The following is an 11,086-nucleotide window of genomic DNA, read 5'->3' as shown; positions in this document are numbered from 1 at the left end:
TAATGCTGAGTAAATATGTGCTTAATTACCTCCACCAATTTTGTCAAGCAGATAGTAACCAAACTTAAGTCATTACAAGACAAAATTTTAATGAAAATTGGTCAGTAGGTATGTAATAATCCACAGGGCTAAATAGTTACATGGGAACTATAATAGAAATTTAAAACAGCTGCAGAAGTGTTACATATTGTCATCATCTGATTCATCTTCTTCCTTCAAAGATTCCTGTTAAGAGAAAAACAGTGTTTAAAATCAAATTTTTAATATTACAACAACCTGAATCTAACCGCTTAATGAACAGTAGTTTATAATAAGATACCCAAGTAAAGAAAATGATAATTAAATGTACCTTGCTTTAACAATTGACTGTATTCTTTAGAGCACACACACAGTATGAATGCATTAAATGTCCTGAAAATCCCTATCCATTTTCACAGTTTTGGAACCAGGGCAACTTTATCTCCATTGAGGATAACCCAGAAAATTTCTATCCTTAGTTCAACTCAACTCTATTTATTTAACAGAAATCAAACCAAGTTCCTTTATTATTCAACACTTACTTACATGGATTTTTCGTGTGGTGTCTTACCTTAGCGTATTTTTCAGCTTCTTCCCTTATATCTTTTGGAACAATTTCATGTCTTCCTTTAGTTACTAGAAATTAAGCCGTATATTTAAAATGAATTAAACACGAGGACTATATTATGCAATCTACCCAATTCACAGGTATGGTCCATCTATGTTAATGTTGTAAAGTTGTACTTTGAGTAATACAAGATGCTTTGACTCATTTTTATGTTTTCTCCACATAAAAGATTAGATCTGCCCAAATTTAGCTCTTATGGATACGAAGGCTAAATTATGCTATGTTATCTAGATGCTGTGATAAATCCCAGGTATTCGCTAATATACAGCATGATTTAAAAAAAATTAAACTGGCCTTGAAGCGCTATGGTTACCACGCTAGAAAGAAAAACTGGTGCATTCTCAGTAATATCTTAAAACATTAAATGAACTATTCACAACTTCAGTCAATTATTAAGCAGAACTTTCCTTCGAAAAGATTACTTGGTTGGTTCTGGCTTTCTTTGTTCCATGGTCAGGTGCATTTTGGCCACCCCCACTGCAGTTGAACATACGAATATTTCATGACCCAGCAATTCCACTCTTACGTACATTTCCAACAGAAACACTACACAGGTGTACCATAATAATTATGCATGATGTCCACAGTTGCATTATTTACATTTTTTTTTTTTTAAAAAAGGAAAAAGCCCAATCGGAGATGGATGAATTGTGGTATATTTAGACAACAGAACACTATATAGCAAGGCAAATGAACAAATACTATTTAAAATACAAAGCAACATATATTAATTTGTTGAAAAAGTCAGGGACAAAAGAATACATATTGTATAATTCCATTTACATAAACTTTAGCAGGCAAAACTATCATATTAGAATTCAGAATTCAGGATAGTGGTTACTTTTGGGGAGAAGGTAAGGACTAATTTCAAGGAGGCCTTTAGGGGGTGATCAAGACTGGTCTACTTGTTGACCAGAGCAGTGGTTACAGGAGTACATCCATATTGTGATCATTTATCATTTGTTATTTGTGTACTTTTCTATATGTGTATGTCACTAACATTATTTTAAAAATGAAAAAGGCACCCAGTAGTAATTTAGGTTTGGTACAGATGACTCCCAGAGCAAATAAATGGACAAAAGTAACTTACTTTCTCCAACCCAGCTGAGCTCTAGTTCAAAAGCTTTATCCTTAACTTCATCGTGTACTATGTAAATTCTAGAACAGAAAAGAGGAAATTAAAACAACCATTTGGTCATCTACAAACACTGTAGTTCATGCACCCCTTCAGCACAAATTAGAACATCCATCCCTAGTATCAATATAAAATTATACATTATATACATTATACATAGTTTATATTTATGAACACTGGAAAAAGGCAAATCACAAAAGGATTAATATAAAATTAAACACTACAAATGGTTCAATATACTTTTACAACCCATTTGTTTATTTTGAGACACTGTTTTCGAGGCATAATTCAAAAAGATACCTCATAACACAGATTTCAATGGGAAAAAGCGATCATGTTTTCTCTATCATTAACTGATTATTTTTAAAACAAATTAATTTTTTAGTTTGCAATTATTATTTATCTGCAACTTCTTGGCAGGAATCTTTTTAAACCCTAGTACATTTTTTTAAGAACTGTATGCCCTTCTGGCCTTTAAATGATACATGCCAAACTGCAGCAAACAAGTAGGCACTGTCATACAACATATTGAAGTATCAAAAAATTAAGTATAGAGCATGGCTTTCCTATTATACTTTCCACCATCTTACACATCTTACTTTTGGAGGGTATTCCTAAAGCCTGGGATAATATGAGAAATCGCCTTAATTTTCGGAAACTAAGTAAAATATACACAGTGTTCAATTTATTAAATGATGAAGGGATGGCTTTTCTACATGGAACTAACTCATGTCTACTGTTACACCTAAACATAAAAGGTGTGGTGAAGGCTGATTTCCGGAAGCATTTCTCAGTGAAAGAAATTGAGTTTTTCATGTTAGACTACTGTCAATTCAATGAGAATTATTTACTTTCTTTTTAAGCAATTCTACTGTATACTAGTGTTCCTCAAGTTATTATTAACTGACATTTGTAAAATGGGTTCTGCCTCATAACTGGAAAGCGTCTCATGGTATACAAAGGTGGTGATGACAGAGTGGCAAAAGCAGGAGTTGTGGACAATTAAGACTTTAAAAACTCTTTGAGATTGTATATATTTTGTTTTAAAAAAATTCAGTTTAAAAGAAATTAAGAGTACCATTAAGTATACTACTTATTATATAATAGAGCTCTCTAGGACTTTTTTTCCTTGCATGTATGATTAGATGTAAAACCTGAAGGCACTTGCAAAACTTGCTGACTAGACGGACCATGTTCATGCAGTCCAATGTGAAACAAAGGTGCTATGAATTCTCTGAATTATATTTATTACTTTCAAACCTGAAAAGATGACTGCAAAACCAGCACTTTATTGGATTTTTTGAAATACTAAATGAATTTTGAAGAATCATGAATTTTGAAGCAATGACACTCAGGTTTACTGGCTTTGTTGTTGCCTACTATTAACTCATATAGCATTCCACTCTATGTACCTATAATATGAACCACTTCAGGCTTTCTTAAACTGTATTTAAAGGTTTTGAATACTGCTCTTCTCATCTTGTAAGAACTGTTATGATTAACATATCTTGCCTAAAGAAACAGATTATGTATATGAGCCAGCTTCATGGATCATGTATAGAAATAATTAGCTGTAAAATAAAAAATAAAGTTTTTTAAATAATCTTAAATTAAGATTATTGAGACTTCTAAGATTTGGGAAGTTGGCAACTATGAAATGAAGCTTTTAGAGGTCCACTGTATCCTCCTAGACTTGAATTCTGTCACCTAAACACTTTATTTTGTTAAAAGCTATTTTTTTTCCCAGCCCACACTAATGGTCACTTGCTATGGATAATCTCTTCTTTAATTATATACTAAGTTATCTTCAAACAAAACAGCCTCATAGAATTAAGGCACAGTGAAATATTTTTGTCAATGGTAAGGAAAATTTCAACTTACATTTTTGCAACTTCTTTAACAACATCACGGCAGGTCATTTCTTTCATCTACAAAAATAAAATACACATTGTTATGAGTCACAAGAACACCACTTTCCACTTGTAACTATTTTCAGATTCTTTTCATGACCTATATCAATAACCCACACTCTTGAGAAAGTCTCAAATATAAAACCAAGGAAAATAACCTGAAATCCCAAAAGACCAGAACCTAAGTTTCTTGATTCACACTTTAATGTTTTTAAATTATTATGCCAAAATATTCTGGACAGTCCTTGGGTACCACTAATTTTGTGATAAGTATTAAAATTTATTACAATCCAGACTGTTCCCATTGATTCACAGGCAGACTCTCATGTTTAAAAGACTGTAGAAATTTTTTTTTTTATTGCCAATTTAGGATAATAAAATACAAACAATAAAATACCTATAGTAGGTATATAGAATACCTACTATATACAAGATAGAGAGAGATGAATAAGATAAGTTTTCCCTTGTGGAATTCAATTAAAGACAAACTTCAAGACAAATGCAAAATGTTAGGGAAAGCTTTGAAAAAAGATTTGAATGGGTTCTTAGAACACAGTTGGATTTGGTTTGATTTTGAGGAAGATAATGAAAAGCACAAGGCAAAATTGGGAAGCCAAAATCCTGTTCTAATGTATTAGAAGCAGTTAGCATTCCACTTGGGAATCAGAATAAAAAAAATAGCCTTTGTTACCCAACAGTTTGTATATATATTGGTAGTAGAAATAACCAGCACAAGATTTTATTAAGGCAAATGGGTTTCTGAGCATAAATGGCAAGATAAAAAAAACATTTGAGCAAACTGCCATTTATATTCTAACTGTGTTGGGGAAGATGGAAGATGGTGAAAGATGAAGGGTATTCAAAAAGCAGTCCAGACTTGAGGTAATTCAATTACTTTACCCCTCTAGGTTCATTAATATTTTATTTTTGGTATTTTTTAATTTAAAAATTCTTATGCTCTGCCTGTACAGCCACATGAGGAAGCAGCAACAACAAATCATAATTTTAAATTTAAGAATACCAGTCTTGTTAGGAAATAAATCAAGTATGTGGGACCAACTACAAAAGTAATTGGCGTGGGCTTTTCAAAAAAAATACTGGGGGTGGGGAACACAAATTAGAAGAGATATAAGAAATTCAGTGTGTGAACCTTAATTATATCATGGTTTGAGAAACAGCTACAAATGACACTGCTGAAATTACTGAGGCACTGATTTTGGGCTGAATATCAGATGATATTTTGGGTGTGGTGATGGTATTCTAACAGATGAAAGTGCTAAGGCATTTAAGGATGCAATGTGATGTTGGCCATTTTTGTTTCAAATAGTTCAGAAAAAAGCATACAAATGGATAAAATATTGGAAAATATGATTTAGATGCTGATATTTTTGTACTATTCATATCTTTTCTGTGTTTATATTTTTTCATGTTAAATTGGGGTGAAGTGAAGGAAAGGAATACCAATCTTCATACTTTTGACCTTATGGGTTAAGTTTTACATTTAGTAAACGTTATCTCACAAAGGCAAACACAAGCAAATGTGAAAAGGCACATTTTAAGTGGCAAATATATTCTTACATATGTTGATGAAGTTTTTATTTCATAAAAGATTTTTGGCAAACAATGTCAGAAGAAAAACAGGCTAGAGCAATAGTTCGCAAACTCTTTAAAGGGCTAAATAGTAAATGTTTTAGACTTTGTGGTTCATATAATCTTTGGTCTCTTCCAACTAAAATTCTGTTTCAGTGTGAAACCAGACGTGCCATACTTTGTTGACCTAATTTAAGGCATGTTTTTGTTATTTAGGTACACATATTCCTCACAGAAGTAATCTTTCTTAATTCCTAGCTAGGATTTGTTGGTATTGCCATTCTTCACTAGGATTTAACCTAAGAAAATCAAAAGGACACTTGATTGCTCTAAATACTCTATTTTCAAATTTCTACATAGTACTAAAGAAAGATGAAAGCAAAAGGGAAAAGAGTAGAAGGAAATTAGTGCTGCACCAGGAAGTGTGTGCGGGGGGGAAGAACACTGATCTAAGTCATGAGGTCCATGAACTGTTCATAACCAACATACTTCTATGATTCGAGCCAGTATGTTTAACCTAAGGTTGTGCCTGGGTTAAGGGATATATCTTAGGTCCTTTTGTCAATTTTATTAAAACAAAAAATATGTATGAGCTTTAAAGCTCTAGAACTTGGCATTAAATTCCAAGCACTTAAAAAGATGAGTTATAGAGCCCGGCCTTAATAAGCTGAATGAGCAGCTGAGCATAGTTCCAGTACAGCATAAATTATGTGAATTTTTTTCTCACTGTAATGTACCAAAATACCAATAAATCATATGCCTACCTTTTAGGAAAGTTTCTGATAAGCAATAAGGAGTTAATCTGAAAATTAAGTTGATCAATTTGGACAAAAAGAAAACGAGTAAACTTTTAAAAAAAACTTTTTTACACTAATAGCTGAATTTCTGGCTTTGAGGCAAAGAAAAAGTAGGTAATTGGAACAGGAAAGGGTTTCTTTCATGACTTTATATAGGTAGGAACAAAGAGAAGCACTGGAGTAGTCAGACTCTTCATGTAAGACTTCTACAGACCAAAGCTATGTTCCAGAGAAGGAAGAAATGATATAAAACACCCAAATTCTCAACCTAAGGCTCACAGGGCTCCGTGAATGGGCTGCAAGGATTCTGTGAAATTACATGGTAACTTGTACTTTTCTGGAGTAAAGACTTTTATATAATAGGCTGCCATCAAAATCAAAGGGATCCATGACACAACTATGTAGGTAATATGTTACCACCTTTTCTGTTCAACCACTTAACAACTATAGTAAGCTCCGCTGGAAACAATGAACGACACTGTATCCTTGGAATAAAAAGTTTAATTTGTGGTGATAAAACTTCACTACATGAAGATAACGTTATAGCAGAAATTCAAGCATTAAGTATATATTACCTGAAGCTTTTCTATTTCTGTCTTTGCAGCTTGCCTGGCTTTGCCGATAGCACAGCCCCAATAACCCTATTTAAAAAGAATACACCAAAAATACTTATTATTCAATTAACATACTATCATAAAACATTAATGACTATTTCTATTTAAAGGTTAATGAAAGGATGTTAAATGACTTTCAAAATCCACTATGGAGAAATACAGTCAAACACATTTTAATGAACAGAAAGGGGCTCAAAAAAATTAAAATACCAAACTTAATTCTAAAATAATCTGGATATATCCAAAGAAAAACAAATATGCTTCATGAACTACAGACATTTTTGAGGGTAAGAATGAAAAAACTTTTTAGCATTGTAACAATGAAAATGAAGTTATTTCTGAGAAATATTCCTATTGAGTTCTATACTATTAAACCATCATTATTTATATTATAAAGGTTATTTTTTAAATTAAGGATGCCCATTTATACTTGTACATGACAAAATGTAAAGCCTTCATTTTTTTAATTAGTAAAAACCATAAAAATCTCACAAGATAAGTAAGAAAAGGTAATTAGAAAAAGCCCAAGAAATCCCATTTAAAATCATTTTTAAAAAGAACCCTGAACAGGCCCGATCCCGTCTAATCTCGGAAGCTAAGCAGGGTCGGGCCTGGTTAGTACTTAGATGGGAGATCACCTAGGAAGACCAGGTGCTGTAGGTGTAAAAAATTTAAAAAATAAGGTATTGTAAGCTGACAAGGTCCCTACCATCTGTGAAGTCAACCAAGAGTTGCCTCACCTAAAAAAATAAAATCCTTTTTAAAAAGAAAGATACCCAGTTTTAAGACATTGCTAATATAGTAATAAAGAAAATATCACGTATTCACAAATGTTATGTTCACTGTGTGGTTTCAATAAACAGCATAATGACAGCCACTAATTTTTCCTCTGCCTCATATCCACAGGTTATTGTTATTAATGATAAACAAAAAGTTGCTTTCCTTGAATGACTTTCAAAGAACCTTCATATAATCCAATATATGATTTAAGTGCTAGTAAGGTATCATTAAACTAGAAATAGAATTTCATATGATTCAAAATTACTCACATATGAAACACCTGATGGGTCAATCATGTAGAGTTGTGCACCGTCATTCACACTGTAAGATCCTAACATGAAACTGCATAAAAGTAAAGTTTAAATCACAGTTCTTAATACCATAAAAGTATTTTTAAAACAGTAATAAAAATGCAATTACACTTTCTGTAATAAACCACTAATATACATATAACTCATTCAACATTTTTAAAGGTAGTTTCAACAAAAACTAGTACATTCTTTACATCATTCAAAATGCATGTGGCTTTGTTCATTTAGCATTAAACTTTCTGATGAAACTTTCCTGGGAGGATAACACTGTAGGCAAAGGAATAATGATAGATGGAAAACTAATGAGAGGGCCCAGTAAGTAAAGGCACAGACTAAGCCAAGATGACAAAATTCCTGATGTCAGTACACTGAATCTACCTCAAACTCTTGCTCCACCCATCATTCTTTTTTGGCTATTATTCCTCATATTCCTCCAGTTTTTTTCCTATAATAAAACAGATTGTTTCAATGCATTTTTATATGCTTAACAAATTAAAAAGTCTATTAAATAATCATATGAACTACTGATTTTTTCTGAAACTGACATTTTCTTTCCCTTAGAAGTAGAAATCAGCCCTATCTTATATATCATTTCATGTACAAAATACCATAACAGCCACTGTCCAGTTCCCACCCTTACTGTCATTCTCTTTCATCTTCCACTTGGCCATGGAATTTTCAGAATATATAACTATCATCATTTTAACATCCTTCAGCGTTTCCTTAGTATGGCGCAGACTTCTGTATGATCTGGCCCCTTCCCACATCTTTGATATCACATAAACCTTATAGTCTATACACCAAGTATACTTGACTACCGTTGCATTACCTGAAATGCCCATGTAGTTTCATTCCAGTCCCCTTGCTTTAAATACCCTCATCAGTTCCCCTACACCTCACACATACTTTCCTTGCCAACTCTCCGGAGAGGCAGTTCCCTAAAAAATGCCCCACTATACTCAGTACAAACATGCCTTTATTATATCACCTCTAAAATTACTCATCTTTGTGCCCCCCATCTATGATTGACTCATAGTGTATGCTCAATAAATGTTTATGAAAAAGTTTTCTCTCCACTATTCTCCTTTAAAAACAGAACTGATGAATTCAGAGCTCAGCTGATATGTTAAAAAGAAAGGTATTCTCTGAAGTCCGAAAGTGTTTCATAATGTAATTTAAGTGAGACTTAAGAACTGATATAAAAAATATCCACATGTCTAACCTACTGCCAGTAGAATAAAACTCAGGTTTTCACTAATCTGTCTTTAGTAATTTAAATGATGAGTATAAGCAACTAAAAGGTAGAACTACAGCTAATAAACTTCCTACAATCTTTAACAGAGGCATGCACTCAGATGTTAATAAAAAATAAATGTTTTATTATGACTAAACATGACTGATTTTTTTAACGTTATAAACTAGACATATCTTTTTATTTAAGGAAAATCTATAGTCAGGACAGAACTCTTCTGAGAAGCTATATTTGAATGTTTACATGTTTCCAGGTCTTGATGCAACTGAATCCAGGTTTTCTCCCAAAATAAAAATACCAACATTTCACTTTAACAATAAAAAACTAACAGGAACTTGAAATGTAACTTTGTATGGATTCATTACTGAAAAACTACCATTTAAGAGCTAAAAGTATGCTAAAAGTATACAGATGGAAATTAATAAGAAAACTGAGGTGTCAGTATAGTTGGCTACCTAAAAATGAAAACAAGAATTACCAGTCTGTAGTTTCCTGAGAATGTCAGGGTCTAACACCAGAGAATTTTTTTTTCCAGTTTTACTAAGAAATAATTGACATATATTTGTATAAGTTTTACATGTACAACATGAGGGTTTGATTTATATATATTGTAAAATGTTTAACACAGTAATTTTAGTTAACACCCATCATCTCATATAAATACAATTAAAAAAAAAAAAAAGTCTCCTGTGATGGAAACTCTTAGTATCTACTCTCTTAACTTTATCATAAAGTAGTGTTATCATACAGCAGTGTTAACTATACTTGTCATGTTGTACATTACATCCCTAACTACTTATTTATCTTATAACTGGAAATTTATACCTTTAGACCAGACCACCATCCTCCAGAGAATTTATCATAATCAGATTAAAATTATTACTATGAGTTCTATGTTTTATCATCAGTTTAAATCTGTATGTTTTTCACAATTCAAAGTTTTTATGTACAGTTTTATTTAATCATTTGTCTAATACTTCTTAGTAATAATTCATATTTTTAAGTGTATAAAAGGCTACAATGCTAGAGAAAACATACTTATAGTACACATTTCACTGAATATCTCAAAAATTTCATACCTGCAGCCAAAAGGTCTAACAGCACTGTAGAGTGTATATGCATGTACATACATGGCCACTCTGTCTGCAAGATGCTATGGGGAGGGGGGAGAGGAAAACAGAATAGCTTATTAACAAACTTCTATAACTGTTCAAAAGGCTCCTCAACATGTTGTCAACTTACTTTTAGTGGAATGTTATAGCCAAAGTTAGATCTGAAGTTGGAAGCTTCTTCTCTTGCAATGTCAGCTAAAGAACGAGCATCTGCCAGCAAACCTGCTACTGCCTGAAAGAAAATAAGTACCAACTTAATAGATATACCTATTGTAAATCAAGGAATGTATGTAATTACTGTAGGCTTATTTAATATTTTTTGACAAGCACCACCATTAGCAATAAGGTGTTTTGGGGGGCGGGGCTAATTTTATAAGGCATTCTCAGATTTTAATGCTTAGGTATGGGATTACAATTTTGAAATTTACCAACTGTGACTTCATTGCTTTGTCCAATGATCACATTCAGAAGAGATATTTATATAATTAATTCTCCACATCTCTCCACTTACCACTTTATTATAAAGAATAAAACAACAAAAAAGAATAAAACTATTGGTCTTGGTAAGCACTGATCTTTATTTAAAGCAGTTCTGTGTTCAAAAGTTATTTAAAGTTTTGGTCTAAATGGTGTAACCTCAAATCTCTTTCAGCCTACTGACTAATAAATTGCAATGACAAACCACGTATCTTCCAAGATTGAAGGCTTAGAACTGCACTTACCAAACTACATACTGAGATATCCTAGGACACTGTAGTGAACTCAAAGTTGTGGGGCATAACATTTGGGAGAAACTCTTGTCGATGCAGTTCAGTTTCTATATTAAATCGTTCTACATTCCTTTCAATACCATGACATCACTGAAAAGCTGGGTTCCTGTTATAAAAAATAAATACTAAGCAAAAATCAATGTAGAGAAGAAAATGAAAGGGGCGGCAT

At 32.4% G+C, this 11,086-nt stretch overlaps 1 protein-coding gene across 1 annotated transcript in view; it reads right to left on the bottom strand.

Moving 5' to 3' along the window:
• Positions 1-64: 64 nt before the first annotated feature.
• PSMA3 (proteasome 20S subunit alpha 3) overlaps positions 65-11,086 on the bottom strand; it is a 17,983-nt gene continuing 6,961 nt past the window's right edge. The window contains exons 4-11 of the mRNA XM_039863915.1: positions 10,278-10,379; positions 10,115-10,188; positions 7,742-7,814; positions 6,654-6,719; positions 3,663-3,709; positions 1,737-1,804; positions 590-654; positions 65-225 (exon numbers count right to left, since the gene is read on the bottom strand). Of these exons, the coding sequence (XP_039719849.1) occupies positions 181-225; positions 590-654; positions 1,737-1,804; positions 3,663-3,709; positions 6,654-6,719; positions 7,742-7,814; positions 10,115-10,188; positions 10,278-10,379 (540 nt within the window). The 3' untranslated portion in view covers positions 65-180. The remainder of the gene's footprint in view (positions 226-589; positions 655-1,736; positions 1,805-3,662; positions 3,710-6,653; positions 6,720-7,741; positions 7,815-10,114; positions 10,189-10,277; positions 10,380-11,086) is intronic.

This window comes from Pteropus medius, unplaced genomic scaffold (genome assembly GCF_902729225.1).
Source record: "Pteropus medius unplaced genomic scaffold, Ma_sr-lr_union100, whole genome shotgun sequence".
Taxonomy (NCBI): Eukaryota; Metazoa; Chordata; class Mammalia; order Chiroptera; family Pteropodidae; genus Pteropus; species Pteropus medius.
Note: the sequence above shows the minus strand (reverse complement) of the source record. Positions and strands in the feature narration are given on the sequence as shown.